Genomic DNA, 21,166 nt, shown 5'->3' with positions numbered 1-21,166 from the left:
CTGTGGAATAATTGGTGCCAGACAGGGTGGTTTGAGTATCTCAGAAATTGTAATCTCCTGGGATTTTCATGTACAACAGTGTCTAGAGTTTACAGGAAATGGAGTGCAGAAGAGCATCTCTGAAAGCACAGCACATTGACCCTGGAAGTGGATGGGCTACAGCAGCAGAAGACCATGTACATATACTCTGAGGCCACTTTATTAGCTAAGAAGGTCCCTAATACAGTGGCCACTGAGAGTTTGACCTTGCGCACTGATAATGGACTTGGGCCCAAATACTTCAAAATCAGTGTTTAGGGGCTTGTAAGGTTTGGAGTGTGTGGGGGTTTTGTCCTAGGGAGTTTACTGTATATTGAGAATGCCATATTCAATCCACTGCCTTTAAAGTGACACTGAGATGAGGACAAGGGTTCAGCAGCCAACATGCTTCAGGAAAGTAAACTGATATTTTTATATGTATCTCTCTATAACAATGAAGCAGGAAGATATTGATTTAACTGAACTTGAGGTTCGATTCTGGGCACAGCCTACTCACAGAGAAACCCCACAGCCCTATGTTTTAGAGCAGCAGAATCAGGAGTGTTTGCCTTGGCCACTTGAGCAAAACCAACCCCTTCACACCTCCATCATTAACCACATCAAATCTCTTCATCATCAGCCAAATTCTGCTAGGAACGGTCCAACGGTAAATTGGTCTAATATCGTCAAATGTACCAAGGTACAGTGAAAAACTTGGTTTGTGTGCTGTATTGGTCACTGTGTAATGAGGTTAAATACATATTGATGCAGCTATAAAGAAGGCAAAACAGCAGCTATATTTTATTAGGAGTTTGAGGAGATTTGGTTTGTCACCTAAGACACACTAAGGCTTCTACAGATGTACCGTGGAGAACATTCTGACAGGCTGCGTCACTGTTTGAAATGGGGTTGGGGGCACTGCAAGAAACTACAGAAAATTAGTCAGCTTCATCTTGGGTATCTCTTCAAGGAACGATGCCTCAGGAAGGCAGTGTCCATTATTAAGGACCGCCATCACCCAGGACATGCCCTCTTCTCATTGCTACCGTCAAGAAGGAAGTACAGAAGCCTGAAAGAATACACTCAATGATTCAGGAACAGTTTCTTATCCTCTACCATTCGATTCCTAAATGGAGATTGAACCCATGAACACTAGCTCACTTTTATTATTTTACTCTTTTTGCACTGTTTTTAATTTAAATATTTAATATACATCAATATACTTACTGTAATTAATTTACTTAAACATTTATTTTTTGATATTACTATGTATTTCATTTTACTGCTGCCACAAAGTTAACAAATTGCAGGACATATGCTGGTGATATTAAACCTGATTCTGATTTTGATTTGCATCAGACTTTTTATTCTTCAAACCATTAGTTTGATCTCAGCCACAAAGTCATTCGTGTTCTCAGCAATTTCGCAACGATTCTCAAATCCAATTGACGGTGGGACCAGAGCGTGATGATTCATTGCAAACTGCTCTCTGCAAATCTACTCATTGCCTCAATTATAATTGTTCTCATTCTAAAGCTAATTTCCCTTGTACTATCTCAGTGAGCTGTTGTATGAATCGATCAGTATGGATGGTATGCAAGACAAGTTTTCAGTGTGTGTCAAAGCATGTGACAATAATATACCAATTTACCTACTTAAAAAGGTAAATAGATGCATTAAGGTAGTAGAATGTAAGACATTCATACAGAGTACAGATTAGTACATTACAGATGAAGTGTAGTGCAGGTAAACAATAAGGTGTGAGGCCATAACAAGGTAGATGGTGAGGTCTGGAGTCATCATACAAGTCCATTCACTAGTCTTATAAGAGAGGGATGATGGCACTCATTTCCAGAGAACTAGAATATAAAAGCAATGCTGAGGCTTTATAAAGCATTGTTAAGACCATACTTGGAGTATTCACGCGGGTTTCCATGATGTGCTTAGTTGTGTGTACAACTCTCTGCAGTTTCTTGCAATCTCGGGCTTGTTGTCCCATCAAGCCACAATGTAGTTGGATAATGATTTTAGATTAATCCTGGGAGAAAAGAATTAGCAGCCCAAGGCTGAGTTCAACCCACAGAACTGTCCTCACTTGCTGAATTAACTGCAGGAATACTGTTAGGTCTTGTGGCTGCTTCTAAAAGCCCTCCCAGCTCACTGGGGCTGACATCTATTCAGGCTGGGAACTGTGAAGTTAATTTGCCACTGCCCATTCCTCCCCACTGTCCCACTCGCATATTTCCCAGCTAAACCCCTGTAAACAGCCTTCTGCAGCATTTGTTTCAGATCGGACGGTCTTCTTCCTATCTCTTTTCCCCAATTATTGATTGCCTGTTAAGAACATAGAAGATGGAACATTAGAGCATAGTACAGGCCCTTCATCCCATGATGCTGTGGCAACCATTTAACCTACTCTGAGATCAACCTAACCCTTCCTTCCTACATAACCCCCCATGTTTCTATCATCCTCGTACCTACTGAAGAGTTTCTTAAATACTCTTAAAATACCTGCCTCCTCCGTCCTCTGTATAAAAACTTTAAAAACTTGTCTCTAACGTTCCCCCTATGCTTTCTTCCAATCTCCTTAAAACTATGCACCCTCATATTAGCCATCTCCTTCCTGGGAGAAAGTGTCTGACTCTGCACTCAATCTGTGCCTTGTCATCTTGGACACCACTATCAAGTCACCTCACATCCTCCTTTGCTCCACAGAGCCCTAGTTCGCTCAACCTGTCCTCATATGACATGAAATCACACTTAACAGTATAACCAATGGGCTATACACAACTTGCAGTCCCCAAGAGCCCAGGGTTATGTTCCTTTACTGTAGGAATCAATTATAATAGAGATTCTGGAGGCATTGCTGTTTCAGGGCACACCTTGCAAGATTAATGTTTGCTGGTCAAAGCTATTTACATGTAAAATATGTACTGGGCTGCTGCTATGACAGGAAGAAGTGAGAGGTGAGGCTGGGTTTTAACTCACAGGAAATGGATAGCTTGAGGTTGCCAACATGATCAATTTTTAAGAGTCTGAAAGCCCAGTGCACTTTTCATTCAAAATATATTCTTCTGGAATTTACAGAGGTGAATTATCATCGCACTTAAGAAACTTGATACGATGATGGTCTCAGTTTAAACCTTATTTGTATCTGGATGTTGGTGGGATTCACTTTCAGGAGAATGTAAATACCTTTCCTGAACAGCCAGTGATGTAGCATTCAGAGCAATAGACACACACACACAGCCCTCCAGCTATCCTATCCCCATTAGTTCACCATGTATACTATTCACCCCCAGCCAAAACACTCTGTGTTTGAGGATACACCCTCTCACACTTCCAAACATCCCCATCACTCTCGTGTCATCAAGGATTGGACATCTTTTTCTGCGTCAAGGATTTGAACCTATTTGCTCGCATGCCCCCTATCTGCATCTAAGACAAACTTTTTAATGAAGCCAACTTTTGAAGCTGCGAATCTGGCGCGGAATAAATCTGCATGATGTGGTGGTAAAAGATCCGCACTACCTTCTGAAAATCCACCCTGCCTGTCAACATTGAAACCATACTCGTTCTCAGCTTTGTTACATTGGCGTCAGACTTTTCATTCTTCAAACCATTCCTTTGCGCTCAGCCACAAAGCCATTTGTGCTTTCAGCAGTTTCTCAATGATTCCCAGATCCGATTGACGATGGGGCCAGAGTGTGGTGATTCGTTGCAAACTGCTCTCTGAGGATACACTCATTATTTGTATTATAATTGTTCTCATTCTATTGCTATTGTACTACCTCAATCAACTGTTTCATGAATTGATCTTTAACAATGGTTTGCCAGACAAGTCTTTCACGGTATCTTGGTACTTGTCACAATAATATACCAGTTTACTAATTTAAACTTCGTTTATTTTGAATATATACTGCTAAAATAAGCCAACTTTCTGTTGGACCAAAGACCACAACACAGTACATATAACTCACACAAAACACATTAAGTAATATTACCACTAATAAATTAACAAGTAATAACATATATTCCAGAAGATTGATATTTAGAGTAAGATGCATTTCAAACAGAGGTCTTAAAGTAAACTATATAAGACCATAAGACCATTAGATATTTACTTATTAGAGCAGAGTTAGGCCATTTGGCCCTTCGTGTCTGCTCTGCAATTTCATCATGGCTGATCCATTTCCCTCTCAGCCCCATTTTCTCCCCATATCTCTTCATGCCTTGACTAATCAAGAATCCATCAACCTCTGCCTTAAATATACCCAATGATTTGGCCTCCACAGCCGCTTGTGACAACAAATTCCACAGGTTCACTGTTCTCTGGCTTTTAATACACGATGAGTCCTGGGTGATGGCAGGGAGTAGAATAGTCTCATGGCCTGGGTGGGAAGAGACTGTAAACTGGCCTGGGGGGCAATCAGGGTCGTTCTGAAGCAAAGCAAAGACCAATTTTCCAAGCTCATGAGTAAGATGCCTTGAGCACTGATATCAGAAAGCTGACTGCGTATTGTTGGAAAATTAAGATCAGTACAGGCTTGATTATGAATATCCTTCTCTGTGACTTATTGTAATTGATTCTTTGTAGTGTTTGGTGAGTGCAGGGAGCTCTTGCATGCAAATAAATACCTCAGTGAATGTGGCAATAATTAGCTACTGTTATTTCTAAACTGATAAATATTCCATCAAAGTTTAACAAAAGCTGTGCAAGACAGAGCTTTGAGTGCATTTACCTCATCTGGGAGCCATCTAGTGTTTAGTTAACAATATGCAAGAGTGTTTCAACGTTATCCGATGTACAATTCAGATAGACTGGATATAGGAGATCCACGAGGTTTGCATATAAGTAATTAGCACAATATTTGATGATCACAAAACAAATACTGCAAATAAAACTCCCCTTCAGCAACACTATTGTAAAAAAAGTGTTGTGTTGTTAGGCATCGTGGTAAACGCCTCTGTGCCGGTATTTTGCAGATTCTGATTTCCTTGAAGAATCTAAATACTATACTTACACAATCAGGTTGCATTCTCTTTTTTATTATTCTAGATAAGATTCTCTTTCTGTAAAATCATGCTTATATCTTAGAAACGATTCCTCACCATGGATCAGAATCAGAATCAGGTTTATTATCACCGGCATGTGACGTGAAATCTGTTAACTTAGCAGCAGCAGTTCAATGCAGTACATAATCTAAGCAGAGAGAAAAATAATAATAATAAATAAACTAAAACATGATGATAATAAATAGACAAGTAAATCAATTACATATATTGAATAGATTAAAAAAACAAGCAAAAACAGAAATACTGTATATTAATAAGAATGTCCAAAGGTTCAGTGTCCGTTTAGGAATCAGATGGCAGAGGCTGTTCCTGAATCACTGAATGTGTGTCTTCAGGCTTCTGTACCTCCTGCCTGATGGTAACAACGAGAAAAGGGCATGCCCTAGGTACCAGAGGTCCTTAATAATGGACGCTGCCTTTCTGAGACACCACTTCCTAAAGATGTCCTGGGTACTTTGTTGGCTAGTGCCCAAAATGGAGCTGACTCAATTTACAACCTTCTGCAGCTTCTTTCAGTCCTGTGCAGTAGTAACCGCGCCCCCCCCCCCCCCCCCATACCAGACAGTGATGCAGCCTGTCAGAATGCTTTCTACGGTACAACTATAGAAGTTTTTGAGTGTATTTTTTGACATGCTAAATCGCTTCAAACTCCTAATAAAGTATAGCCACTGTCTTGCCTTCTTTATAACTATATCAATATGTTGGGACCAGGTTAGATCCTCAGAGATCTTGACACCCAGGAACTTGAAGCTGCTCACTCTCTCCACCTCTGATCCCTCTATGAGGATTGGTATGTGTTCCTTCGTGTTACCCTTCCTGAAGTCCACAATCAGGTCTTTCATCTTCCTGACGTTGAGTGCCAAGTTGTTGCTGTGGCACCACTCCACTAGCTGGCAAAGCACAGACTTTAAAATGCACTCAGTGGCCTCTTTGTTTGGCAAACGAGCAATGGCCACTTTAAAAGGTACCTCCTATACCTAATTATTAGACATTCTGTGTATGTCCATGGTCTACTGCTGCTGTAGCCCATCCACTTCAAGGTTTGACATGTTGTGCATTCAGAGATGCTCTTCTGCATACCACTGTTGTAACGTGTGGTTATTTGAGTTGCTGTCACCTTCCTGTCAGCTTGAACCAGTCTGGCCATCTCCTCTGGCTTCTCGCATTAAAAAGGTGTTTTCACTCACAGAACTAATGCTCACTAGAAGTTTTTTTAAAAATTTTCACACCATTCTCTGTAAATTCTAGGAAGTGTTGTGCCTGAAAATCCCTGGAAATTGGCAATTTTTGAGATGCTCAAACCACCCCATCTGGCACCAACCATCATTCCACATTCAAAGTCACCTCCTCCCCATTCTGATGTTTGGTCTGAACACCAACTGAACCTCTTGACCATGTCTGCATGCTTTTATGCATTGGGTTGCCGACATATGATTGGCTGATTAGATATTTGCATTAACTGGCTGGTCTGCATGTTTACCTAATAAAGTGGCCACTGAGTGTATATTTCTAACAAATTGTTTCCCCAGAAATTTAGTGAGATGTCAAAGGTAAGCTCTTTCAATGGAGAATGATGGGGACATTGAACACCCTGCTGGGGTGGTGGTTGAGGCAGATACATTAGTGGAATTTGAGAAACTCTTAGCTAGGCAAATGGATGGCTATGTAGAAGGGGAGTGTTAGATTGCTTTCAGAATATGGTAAAAATTCAGCACAGCATCATACATAGAATGGCATGTACTGTGCTGTACAGTTCTATGTTGTAAATATAATATAGAATAATGACACACATGATACTTCCAGTGGGAAACAATGCACAGGACTGTAACAGCTCAGAAAGAGACTATTCAGCCCATCAAATCCAATAATTGTACTAGCCACAGACCACTTCAATACATACGTTTATTTTTAAAGGATAAAGTTTAAAATTATCATTTTTAACTCTCCTATCAGTCTGCTGTCTCCTAGACTGTTATAATAAGTTCTACTGCAAGCATGTGGAACAGCACCTTGTTCTGTTCCTTGTCTGGGCCTGTGGCAGCCTTAGAGTCATGGAGATGTACCGTATAGAAACAGGCCTTTCAGCACATTGCATCAATGCCAGTCCTCAGTCTTATTCATTCTATTGCCACTTGCTTACAGTAGCTCCTAATCCCTTTAGATCATGCTCAGTAAATGTTGTTAAACTACCTTTGACATTTTGGATAGATGTCTTTTGAGGACATTTCAAAGAAAGTTGAGGAAGACAATGCTGTGGCTGTTATGTACATGGCCTTCAGCAAAGCATTTGCAAAGGTCCCGCATGGGAGGTTGGTCCAGAAGGTTCAGTTGCTCGACTTTCAAGATAGGGCACTAAAATGGATTAGATATTGCCTTTGTGAGAGAAGCTAGAGAGTGGTAGTAGATAGTTGACTCTCTGACAGGAGGCTTGTGACAAGGATTGTGCAGGGATTGGTGCTGGGTCCATTGTTGTTTGCCAACTGTATCAGTGATCTGGGTGATCATGTGGTTAACTGAATCAGTAAATTTGCAGATGACAGCAAGGTTGGAGGTGTAGTGGATAATGAAGAAAACTATTGTAGCTTTCAGTAGAATCTACACGAGCTGGAAAAACAAGCTAAGAAATGACAGATGGAATTTAATGCAGATAAGTGTGAAATCTTGCACTCTGGTAGGATCAACCGGGTTAGGCCTTACAGAACCAGGGTAGGGCACTGAGGAGCGCAAGAGAACGAAAAGATCTAGGAATACAGGTCCATAATTCATTGGAAATGGCATCACAGGCAGATAGGGTTGGAAAGAGTGCTTTTGTCTCATTAGCCTTCATAAATCAAAGTATTGAGGACAGGGGATGGAATATTATGTTGAAGTTGTATGAGACATTGGTGAGGGCTAATTTGGAGTACTGTGTGCAGATTTAGTCACCCACTTATGGGAAAGATGTAAATAAGGTTGAAAGATTACAGAGAAAATTTACAAGGATGTTGCTGGGATTAGAGAATCCGTGTTATAAAGAAAGATTGATTAGGTTAAGGCTTTAACCTTTGGAACATAAAAGATTGGGAGGAGATTTGATAGAGCTGTACAAAATTATGAGGGATTTAGATAAAGTAAGTTCAAGTAGGCTTTTTCCCACTGAGGTTGTTTGTGACAACAATTATAGGTCATGGGTTAACGGTGAATGTCAAAAGGTTTAAGGGGAACATGAAGGAAAACTTCTTCAGTCAGAGGGTCATTAGAGCGTGGAATGAGCTGCCAGCGCAAGTGAATTTGTCATGATTTTGGCCAAACAAGCTTCATTTCAACATTTAAGAGAAGTTTTGATAGATACATGGGTGTAGAGAGCAATGGTCCTGGTAGTAAGTTTAAAGGGTTCAGCACAGACTAGATGGGCCAATTGACCTGTTTCTCTGCTGAACTTTTCTATGACTTTGTGACTCTGGAAGTGCTGTTACTGTTCTCATTTTCATCACCTCATTTCGGATATCATGCCTTTCTGAAGGGGTGATAGATAGGACATATAGAGAGGTAGTTACACCCAAGGTGCAAAACATAGGAAACTGGGTGACAGCCAGGAAGGGGACAGAGGTTAAGGAGCCAATGCAGAGTACCCTGTGGCCATCCCCCTCAACAACAAATATATCACTTTGGATAATATCAGGGTGGATGACCTAACAGAAAATGTCACAGTGGTCTGATCTCTGGCACTCTGGCCTCTGTTACTCAGAAGGGAAGAGGGGAGAAGAGGCATGCTGTGGCGAAAGGGGATTTGTTAGTTAGGGGAATAGACAGGAGGTTCTGTGGGTGAGAAAAAGATTTCCGGATGGTGTGTTGCCTCCTGGGTGCCAGGGTCCAGATTATCTCAGATCGAGTCTTCAGCAATCTTAAATGGGAGGTGAACAGGCAGAAGTAATTGTCCATGTAGGTACCAATGACATGTATAGGATGAGTGATGAGGTTCTACATGGGGAGTTCAAGGAGTTAGGTGCTAATTTAAAGGGCAGAGCCTCCTGGGTTGTTATCTCAGGATTGATACTAGTGCCATGTGCTAGTGAAGCCAGGAATAGGAAGATTATATAGTTTCCACATGGCTAAGGAGTTGGTGTAGGAAGGAGGCCATAAGATTTTTGGATCATTGGGCTCTCTTCTCGGGAAGGTGGGTCCTGTACAGAAGAGATGCTTTGCAGCTGAATTGGAAGGGACTAATATTCTATTGGGAAAGTTTGTTAATGCTGCATGGTGCTGTTTAAACTAGATTTCCAGAGGGATGGGAACCAGAGTGCCAGAACAATTAGTGTAGAGGTTGTGTAGGCAGATTTTGATAAAACTTCAGACAGAATTAGGATCAAAAGGTTGAGCATGGTACAACCGGTGCCCTGTGCTGCATATATTTCAATGCAAGAAGAATTGTACATAAGGCTGATAATAGTGCTGAAGATGAGGTAGCTGGTTTACAAACAGAGGGCAAAATTGCAGTCAATAGGGCAAGTTGTAATGTAAAATATGGACAAAGTTGAAAATAGTGAATACAGGACTGAAGGTGTTGTATCTGGAAGTGTGCAGTACAGTCGGCCCTCCTTATCCGCGGGGAATTGGTTCCAAGACCCCCCGCGGATACCAAAAAACGTGGATGCTCAAGTGCCTTATTTAACCTGTCTCAGTGCGGTGGCCTTTAGGACCCAGCGGAACCCCAGTCATTATTTAACCTGTCTCAGTGCGGTGGACGTTATGACCTGGCGTCGCAGCTCTGAATCCGCAGTGTTTCTGTTCACAAAAATAATCACGATCACAATTGAAAATAAAGTGGAAGTAATAAAGTGATCGGAAAGAGGTGAAACACCGTCGGTCATTGGAAAAGCGTTAGGCTACAGTCGGTCAACGATCGGAACAATTTTAATGGAGCATGTGAAAGGCCCTGCCCCGATGAAAGCTACAATTATTACTAAGCAACACAGTGGTTTAATTATTGAAATACGAATGTTTCTTAAGTGTTTTATATGCATAGGAAGGTAAAATATGTACTATATACTAAGAAAAATGTTTGACTAACTGACACTAAATAATACCGGATGTACCTTTTCCGACTTCAAATCTGACTTAAAGACAGACTCAGGAATGGAACTCATTCATAACCCGGGGACTGCCTGTACATTTAAGTCATTTCAGATTACTTATACTACCTAATACAATGTAAATGCTATGTAAATAGTTGTTATACTGTATTGTTTAGGGAATAATGACAAGAAAAAATAGTCTGTACATGCTCAAACAACGAGTGCTGGAGAGAGAACTTCCGGGTTTTCCCAATCAGTGGTTGGTTGAATCCGTGCGTGCAAAATCCGCGGATAAGGAGGGCCGACTTTATACTGAATAAGGTAGATGAATTTGCAGCACAGTTGCAGATTAGGAGGCATGAGGCATCACAGAATCATGGCTGAAAGATGATAGCTGGTAGCTTAATGTCCAAAGATTTACATTGTATCGAAAGGATAGGCAGGAAAGTCGAGGGGGTGGCATTGCTCTGTTGGTAAAAATTTATATCAAATCATTAGAAAGAGGTGACATAGGGTTGTAAGGTGTTGAATCATTGTAGATAGAGCTAAGGAATTGCAAGGGTAAAAAGACCCTTATAGGGTTCTATATAGAACCCCAAATAGTAGTACGGATGTGGCCTAAAAATAGCCTTGGGAGTTAAAAGATGCATACCAAAAGGGTGATGTTACAATAGTCATGGAGGACTTCAATATGCAGGTAAATTGGGAAAATCAGGTTGGTGCTGGATTACAGTAGGGGAAATTTCTAGAGCGCCTACAGGATGGCTTTTAGGAGCAGCTTGTGGTTGAGCCCAATACAGCATCAGCTATTCTGGATTAGGTGCTGTGCAATGAACCAGAATTGATTTACAGAGCTTAACGTAAAAGTGATCATAGTATGATTGGATTCATCCTGAAATTTGAGAAGGAGAAGCTAAAGTCAGATGTATCAGAATTACAATGGAGTGAAAGGGAATTACAGAGGCATGAAAGAGGAGCTGGCCAGAAAAGAACACTGACAGGGATGATGGCAGAGCAGCAAAGGCTGGAATCTATGGAAGCAATTTGGAAGGCACAGGATATATACATCCCAAAGAGGAAGAAGTATTCTAAAGGAAAGGTGACATAACTGTAGCTATCAAGAGAAATCAAAGCCAATTTAAAAGCCAAAGAGAGAATATATAATACAGCAAAAATTAGTGGGAAGTGAGAGGATTGGGAACCTTTAAAGATCAACAGAAGGCAACTAAAAAAGTAATTAAGAAGGAAAAGATGGAATATGAAAGTAAGCTAGCCAATAATAGAAAAGAGGATACAAAAGGTTTCTTCAGATACATAAAGTGTAAAAGAGAAGTGAGAGTGGATATCAGACCACTAGAAAATGCAGCTGGAGAGAGTAATGAGGGACAATGAAATAGTGGATGAACTGAACAAGTATTTTGCACCAGTCTTTACTGTGGAAGACACTAGCAGTATGGTGGAAGATCCAGATATCTGGGATCATGACGTGTGTGAAGTTACCATAACTGGAGAGAGCGTACTTGGGAAACTGAAAGGGCTGAAGTTATATAAGTCACTGGGACCAGATTGTGTACACTCCAGAGTTCTGAAAAAGGTGGCTGAAGATATTGTGGAAACATTAGTAATGATCTTTCAAGATTCACTAAATTCTGCAATAGTTCAGAAAGACTGGAAAATTGCATATGTCACTCCACTGTTCAAGAAAGGAGAGAGTCAGGAAAAAGGAAACTAGGCCAGTTAGTCTGACCTCAGTGGTTGGGAAGATGTTGAAGTCAATTATTAAGGATGAGGTCTCAAGGTACTTGGAGGCACATGATAAAATAGGCAGTAGTTGGCATGGTTTCCTCAAGGGGAAAACTTGCCAACAAATCTGTTGGAATTCTTTGAAGAAGTAATAAGCAGGATAGACAAAGTAGAGTTGGCTGATGTTGTGTACTTGGATTTTTGGAAGGCCTTTAACAAAGTGCTACACATGAGGCTAGTTAACAAGCTACAAGCCCATGGTATTACAGGAAAGATTCTAGCATGGATAAAGCAGTGGCGGATTGGCAGGAGGCAAAGAGCAGGAATAAAGAAAGTCTTTTCTGACTGGCTGCCAATGACTAGTGGTGTTCCACAGGGGTCTGTGTTGGGACCGATTCTTTTTACATTATATGTCAATGATTTGGATGGCAGAATTGATGGCTTTATTGCAAAGTTTGCAGATGAAATGAAGATAGGTGGAGGGGTAGGTAGTTTTGAGGAAGTAGAAAGGCTACAGAAGGATTTAGACAGATTAGGAGAATGGGCAAAGAAGTGGCAGGTGGAATGCAGTGTTGCAAAGTGTATGGTCACACACTTTGGTAGAAGAAATTAAAGGGTTGACCATTCTCTAAATAGAAAGAAATTACAAAAATCTGAGACACAAGGGGTCTAGGGAGTACATGTGCAGGATTCCCTAAAGGTTAATTTTCAGTTTGAGTCTGGTGAGGAATCCAAATACAATGTTACCATTAATTTCAAGAGAACTACAATATAAAAGACAGGATGTAATGTTGGAACTTTATAAAGCACTGGAGATGCCTCACTTGGAGTATTATGAGTAGATTTGGGCTCATTATCTTCAAAAGAATGTGCTGTAACTGCAGAGCTCTCAAAAGAGTTTCGCAGAAATGATTCCAGAATTGAATGGCTTGTCAAATGAAGAGCATTTGATGGCTTTTGGCCTGTATTCACTAGAATTTTAAAAAATGAGGGTGACCTCATTGAAACCTATTGAATGGTGAAAGGCCTTGATAGAGTAGATGTGGAGAGGATATTTCCTATAGTGGGAGAGTCTAAGACCAAAGGACAGCCTCAGAATAGAGGGGAGTCATTTTAGAACAGAAATAAAGATGAATTTCTTTAGCCAGAGAGTGTTGAATCTGTAGAATTCCTTGCCACATGCAGCTGTGGAGGCCAAATCATTATGTATATTTAAAGCACAGGTTGATTGGTTAGGGCATGAAGGGATATAGGGAGAACCAGGAGCATGGGGCTGAGAGGAAAATTGGATCAGCCATGATTAAATGGCAGAAATGATTGGATAGGCCCCGTGGCTTAATTCTGCTCCTATATCTGATGATCTTTTCAGTTACTCATTGTGTTGAAAAATAAACCCCTCTGGCTCATTTTAAATCTCCTCCCTCACACCATATGTTTTAGTTTTTAACAGCCCTAACATGGGAAAGACTTTGATACCTACCCTTTCTATGCCTCCGATACTTCCATCATGTCACCTCTCAGAGTCCTTTGCTCAAGATCCAGATCCTACTTGTTGTAAAAGAAAATAATTTTTATAATGATGATTAGTGAAGCACAGAGAGATATATATTTACTGACAAATACTTTTATTGTTTAATCTAACTAGTACATGAATTCATACACTATATACCTTGTGTGCACTCCTGTTAAGTATCCCTGACTCTCCTGAATAGTCAAAGAATAGTAAAGTTGTTACCTGGGCAAAGGAGTTTACATTGGCCAGGTGTTCCTCGTTGCCCCGATTCACTCACTACGTCTTTCACACGGTTGTTCACGCTTATATCTGCAATGGTTATTCTTCGAAGTTACTGCTACCAGCACACACAAAGCATCCACTCTGATATTCATTCCTTATCAATTCAAATATTGTATTCCAGTGTCATTGGCCACAGGCCATGTGTCTGTCCTTCAGCACCTTGTTTTCGGCTCTGCTCCAATCCAGCATCCATTTATTGCCCTCTTCTCATCAAGTGACAGTGGATAATTTATGGCTGTTTGTTCTCAATCAGCAATGAGCTTGAATCACTCCAGGCAGACACCAACCCCAACATTCACAAACTGCATATTATAGCCAACCAAAGAACATCTCATAAATAACTTCTTATGTGGAAATTATCTCCAGTCCAACAGATTACCTGAAGTATCATTGTGTCTTCTTTAAAACATTGATCAAGCCCAGCATGTCAAGTTGACAAAAAGTTTCTTCACAAAATGGCAGCCTTCATCCCCAAACATGCGGCAAGAACAAAGACAATTAGTCTGTCTGCTTCCACTGTCTTTGATTCATTTGAATTCACTGATTTGTAGACTGTCATTCTTTCTGGCCAACATACTTATTGAGAACCCACGTCCTCCAATCCACACAAAATGTTTGTGCATCGTTTCTGCATCATCCTAGCATATTATCATCTTTCCTTTAGTATGATGACTGCAACTGCACACAATAGTCCAAATGCTGCCAACCAATGTTTTGAATAACTGTAGCATTCTGAATTCAATCATGAATTTTAATATAATTTGCTTATTTCTGACTACTGACTTCTTCCCCCTTCCTTTCCAATCTTGATGAAGAGTCTCAGCCTTTCATTGATTCCCATTGTTTGGTACTACCTGTCCTACTGAGCTCCTCCAGCACATTGTGTGTATTGCCCTAGCTTTCCAGCATCCACAGTACATCCTGTGTCTTCAATATAATTTGATTTGTGGACCCACATCAGTTGTCCATTTGAGTTATTGGCTCTGCCTCTTTGTTTTTTTTAAACTATTGTTCTTATTTCCATCTAGCAGAGGGCCAACATGGCTTCCTGCTTTGCATTTCACAACTCTCACATTCTTGTTTCCATGTACTTTTGTTAATGTCCTCACACTCAAACTGCTCCCATTCCCACATCAAACCCTGAGTTGCCCCCTTCTTACATTGTCGGAGACAGCCTCACTTCCTCCACCCTCCCTGCTGCTTGACGAGATTCTTTCATCTCCTTCCCCTTTCTATGGAAGGGATTTTGATCTGAAACATTCACTCTGCTTCTCGTCCCACAGATGTGGCCTGACCTGTTGAGCATCTTCAGCATTTTCCATTTTTACTTCAGCTCTGTGATCTAGGGGATGAAAAGCATACACAATGCAAACTATTTTTGCTTTCCACATATATGCAGTGCTCTTAGATGCAAACAACAGGCTAAAGATGCAAATAAATCAATTTTTGATGAAGAGTGTTTGATTTAATTAATGCCGAAATGTAATCAGAGACATCAGAATGTCAAAACAGCATGTGACTGCTGCTCCTGCTTCTGTTCTTCCATGTCAAATGTATCACACATTTGAGTACAAGAGGAATACCTTTGTCCATAATGGCTCCGATTTTGCTGGCTTTTGCTGGCTCTTCCATTGGGGTCTGCGAGCATTTATCAAGATGGGATTTCGTCTGATGCTATTACACCTCAGGGTGTCAGAGTTCAGAGTTCAATCCTGGCACTGTCTATAAGGAGTTTGCACGTCTTTCCCATGAGCACGGGGGTTTCCTCTTGGTGTGCTGGTTTCCTCCACAGTCCAAAGGCCTGCTGGTTGATAAGTTAATTGGTCATTTTAGATTGTCCCCTGATTAGGCTAAGGTGGGTTGCTGAGGGCTGTGTGGCCTGTTTCATACTGTATCTCGGGATGAAATAAATTAAAGGTTTGGTGCTCCTGTGTGAACATAGACGTCCCAAACTTACTTTCCAAACTCTGCCAGTAATTAACACACACAAAATGCTAAAGGAACTCAGCAGGTGCCACCAATAGAAATGAATAAACAGTTGACATCTCAGGACACGACCCTTCATCAGGTGCCAGCGATTTGCTGGTTGTGTATCATCACTTCATATCTCATGGACATCCGTAGTGGGTCAGAAGCTTTCTGAGTTTGCCCCACATTTAGCAGGGAAATATACTGTGGATTTTGTGCCAAATTAAATCTGTCAGAGAATAAGTGACCCCACTTATTTGAATGAGGACATTATTAATTTTTTATGTCTATTTCACTTGTACTGTATGTGACCAGGACAAAGAAGTAGGTAGGAAAAATAATTGTGGACACTGCCTACCCAGCAAATGATCTTTTCCAAAAACTCCATTCTGGCTATTAAAACAAAGGCTTTACACCATCTTAAAAGTTTCTTTCTTACAGACAGGGACATACAGAAGCAGGGGAAAAAATATCCTTGATCACATTGATGGACATAAAATCTAGTGAGGAGCTTTCCATTTGCTATTTATCCGAGGAAATTTGAAGCTGGGGCTTGTTATAATCCACAGTTACACAAAACTCTGCCATTTAGTTCCAAAGTTGAAGGATAAAGTGGAAACCAGCCTCCCCTCTATGGACACTGTCCATTCCTCTCACTACCTTAGTGAAGCATCTAGCATAGTATTGATCATGGCTGTGGTCACCCATCTTGTAAAGACACTGCCCAGAGGATGGCAAAGGCAAACCACTTCTGTAAAAAAAAATTGTCATGAACAATCATGGTCGTGGGACCGTAACTGCCCACATCATATGACAAGACACATAATGAATGAACGAGTACGATAAGCTGTTCTCTTGACCTCACAACCTACCTCATTATGATTTTGTAGCTTATTCTTCACCTGCAGTTCACCTTCTCTGTAGCTGTAACACTTAATTATGCATTATTATTGCTTGTAGTATCAACCTCATCCTTCTCTCTCACATCACCCACCATTTTCCTTCCATCCGTGTGCCTATGAATCTCTTATATGTTTTTAGGAGAGAAGATGGAGGAGGGTATAGGGAATATTTCTGTCAGGCTGAGTCCAAGTAGCTTAATTGTGGCAATAAGAAGCACATTATACTTCTTTGTCCACACAGTTTGCTGTTAATGGTGAGACTGCGGAACAGGCCAGACCATATGAATAGAATAAACAAAATCTGCCAAATGATAGCATCCTGAAATAGCCACTTCTGAAGCAGATGTGCCATTTTCATTTCCATGAGTTTGCCTGTGATTCAACTTATTAGTTCAGCAAGAAAGAAGCAGAAGGGAAGAGTGATCTAACTAAAGTTGGGGAGTTTGGTACCGCGCCTGGAGGCCTGGAATTTTCCGTTTTTATTCAATCCATTCTTTACAAGGTGCATTTTTAAATTTGTTTCAGAAAATTACTTATCCTCCCTTAAATGTTCTGTGCTGTACTGTAATTACATTTATTTCTATTTGAATGAGAACATTTCTTCTAAATAGTTGCGCATTGGATACAGTTAGCACTGTACAAACAGTAATGAATACAGGATACAAAATATCAGTTTGGTTTATTTAGGGTCATGATGAAACTAGGCACAAATTTCTAAGCCTGTGATACAATTAATTCTGATCTCCAGTGGGCAATAGACAATAGACAATAGGTGCAGGAGTAGGCCCTTCGGCCCTTCGAGCCAGCATGGCCATTCAATGTGATCATGGCTGATCATTCACAATCAGTACCCTGTTCCTGCCTTCTCCCTATATCCCCTGTGTGATATTGTGGCAACAATGTTTGTGACGTGGTTACCTGAGTATGTTGATGAGACAGAAAAGTCTGAGGTACATTTCATAGTGTACCACAGTGCATGTAACAATATACATCATCTATCACTTTGAGTATTGGTTACTCATCCTTAGGTTATGTATTATGTTCACTAGGTCTCAAGAAATGGAAGCTCTATTTGCATCAAGAAAATCCTGGAAATGAATGTTTCAGGAGAGAGATTCCCAAAGTTATATCACTGAGAATATTTCTGAAGAATTCTGATAAAAGGTCTTGGACCAAAAGTTTGACTGTCCATTTTTCTCCATGGATGCTGCCCTACCACTGAGTTCCTCCATTATTTTGTGTGTTGCTCTAGATTAACAACATCCAGTCTTTCTTGTGTCTCACTGAATATTTTGCTTTTGCACATACTGTTCTTAAAGAATTCCCTAATTCCTCAATTCTAATATCTAGCATGGGATTTGAATCATCTTTCCTGGATTCTTTACGAAAAGAATATTCAGCACTTTAACTCCAATAAACTTGTACCTATATCTTTCCAAACTCCATACACATCATGCAGTATAATGACTGACGTCAAATTTAGTTGACTTCAAGTTGTGATATAAAGGCTGAGGGCTCCATGGGTGCAACTAGAATGTGGTGCACATGGTCACCTTGTTGAACTACTAAGTTGAGATAGGCAAACTCATAGAAATTAAAATGGCACATCTGCAGTTACTAAGAAAGTATCAGTGGTGACTTTGCAGATACAAAGTAGAAAATATTAAGCACAATGTCAAGTCCATGTGAATAAAAAAGGAATTGTTCATTCCAGGAGATGTAATAACAAAAGTGACCAATGGTTGGAAATGAACAAAATTAATTCTCTGCTATGTTCATGGCAACTCTTATACTACCGAAACTGCATGTCTCAAAAAAGAGTACAGAATAGAAAAGAAAATGCATCCATAAGAAATAGCAATTTTGCATAAAGCAAGGTAAGAAAAAAAGTCCCTTGGTTTCATCCCTTGATAGTGTAAAAGTGATCAGGGAATTTGCTTACCCCTGAGCCTGTGACAAACTTCTACAAGTGTGTGGTGGAGACTTGCATCACAGCCTGATATGGAAACACCTTATACAGAAAAGTCTACAAGAAATAGTGGATATGACCCAGTCCATCATGGATAAAGCCCTCCACACTTTTGAGCACATCTACAAGGAGTACTGATGCAGAAAGCAATATGCATCATCAGACATCCCCACCATCCAGGCCAAACTCTGTCCTCGCTGCTGCCATCAGGGAGAAGATACAGGAACCCCAGGACGTTCACCACCAGTTTCAGGATCAGTTATTACCCCTCAACCATCAGGCTCTTGAAACAGAGGGAATAACTTCACTTACCCCATCACTGAAATGTTCCCACAACCTATGGACTCACTTCCAAGAATTCTTCATCTTCATCTCATGTCCTTGATATTTGTTGCTTATTTATTTATTATGACTTTTTTTCTTTTTGTATTTGCACAATTTGTTGTCTTTTGCACACTAGTTTAATGCCCAGTCTTTCATTGACTCTACTATGGTTATTAACCTATTATAGATCTATTGGGTATGCCTGGAAGAAAATGTATCTCAGGGTTGTGTATGGTGACATATATGTACTTTCACAATAAATTTACTTTGAACTTCTGAACTTCGAACTCTATCTTTAGGAAATATTAGAAATGTAAATACCAGATGTTTGGAAATGAGCTAATGCATAATCAATTTTTGAAAGTAAATTAGAAAAATATGGAAAACATATTGACAAATTCTGTTGCCAATGGACCATGATGCCCAGCACCCAGCGAGGCTGAGCCATTCAAACAATAATTGCACAGGGCAGGAAATCCAGACAGCGGGTTGAGCATGAGCAAAGTTGGAGAAAGTAGAAGCAGATGTGAATGGCTAAGCATTAATAAAGCAAGTTAACAAAATGTTGTATGCACGATGCATAAAAATTTGGAGCTGAAAAATTGGGTAGACATCTAGTACATTTGCAGATTGCATCAATTTTGGGAAAAGTAAACAGGAAGTCAAAGAATAAAAGAGAAACACACCAAGATAGAGGGTATCTAGACGGGATCAAATGGAAAAAGCATATAATATGGACAAAGAGACTAAGAAAGAAAAATAAACAATGGGAGTACAAACCAAATGACTCAAAGGTTTAAAATAAGTACATGAAGGATACGGCTGGTCCAAAAGAATCAATAGCATATTCTAAATCAGAAGTAAGAAAAGGTTTGGGGTGTGTTGCCAAGCAAATCCCAGCAGATTATAATGAGCCAAATAAGCATTGATACAGTTGCACCTTAAGAACTACATGAAGTGCTGGTCACTTTTATAGAGTGAATATATTCTGGCTCTACAGGCAATGCAGAGCATTGCAAATAATGCTATTTTCTGTAGATTGGCTTCAAAACAGGTTTGAAAAGCCTGAGATTGTTTATTTTGGAGAGGAGACTCAAGGGAGAGATGGTTCAAATAATAACAAATGTTAAAAAGAATAGCTTACTCAAGGTTTGATCAAATTCTCCTAGCAAGGAGAATTTGGCTCATATTTATGGGAAGAAAGATGTATGAACATTGTAATATAACTATTTCACACTGCGGGTGCCTAGGGAGTTAATGTGGGCAGATAATATCGAAAGATTAAGAAAGAATTAGTTAAGTGAGTGTAAATCAAAGCTATTACGTTTTTGAATAGGTTAAATGGACAGTGCAGTTTCTTTTAATCCAATCTTCTATTTTTTCCTGCGTTTCTATGACACCCCAGTTTATTGCAGTGAGTTGTATGATGATAATGATTGCATTTAAAGCAAGTCAGAACATCATTCCATAAAGCTGCATTTAGAGTATAATAGATGCACTGAACACATTTGAAGAGGCAATCATTTCATGAGATCTGCAGGATCTTTTAATCCAAGCAAGGAATTGGTTCTGCATCCTGTACCTTTATTAAAGATCTTTTGCCAAACAGTTAAATGATTTTTTATTAATGTATTTTGCAGACAAAAAGCTTCCAGTATGTTGTTAAACTAAAATAACCTCTGTGATTACAGGTATGCAGTGCAGTTCAGAACCAGGACTATACCTTAATTGATGACTATTGCACAGGATTGAAAGCACTGCTGTATTTGAAAAGCATTGAGGAACTACAAAAGTGGGATGGGCAGAGTCCTCCAACAATGACTCATCAGAAAGGAAAGCCGGTCGCTAAAATCTCTGGTATATTTGGAAAGGTATGAATTCTTAACTTCTTTCATCTCTCCCTTTGCTTCTATATACTGCAAATCATCATCATATTTCCGTAGATAGATCTGTGGTAGATTGGAAATTTATTGTAATGGGAGTCACCACAACTGCCATGATCAAGATGGTGGTCGTGTTCTAACCTCCCAGATAGTTCACATCCACACATATGTGAACTGAAGTTGCATGTGGGTTTCATTAAAATTCCCCTCATTATTAGATTTCCATGCTCATAGTTTCATAGTATAATTTAAGCCTTCATATTTGGTTTCTTCAATGTTTATTGTCTTAAACAATTACAAAGAATACTAACTTACTAATTTTCAATTCTATTCAATATGGTTTTTGACACATTAACAGGTTTGTGAATAAGCAGAAAGTAATTTAACATGTCGGCCAAAAATGCTTGTCAATGGAGTCTTAAATAAAATATCAT

General features: G+C 39.9%; 1 protein-coding gene across 2 annotated transcripts in view; it reads left to right on the top strand.

Moving 5' to 3' along the window:
- LOC132401544 (dihydropyrimidine dehydrogenase [NADP(+)]-like) overlaps positions 1–21,166 on the top strand; it is an 889,454-nt gene that overhangs the window by 754,510 nt on the left and 113,778 nt on the right. For both annotated transcript variants that reach the window (XM_059983565.1, XM_059983564.1), the window contains exon 20: positions 20,541–20,720. In XM_059983565.1, coding sequence (XP_059839548.1) covers positions 20,541–20,720 — 180 coding nt within the window. The remainder of the gene's footprint in view (positions 1–20,540; positions 20,721–21,166) is intronic.

The sequence above is a fragment of the Hypanus sabinus genome, chromosome 11 (assembly GCF_030144855.1).
Source record: "Hypanus sabinus isolate sHypSab1 chromosome 11, sHypSab1.hap1, whole genome shotgun sequence".
NCBI lineage: Eukaryota > Metazoa > Chordata > Chondrichthyes > Myliobatiformes > Dasyatidae > Hypanus > Hypanus sabinus.
This window is presented reverse-complemented; position numbering and strand designations above follow the sequence as displayed.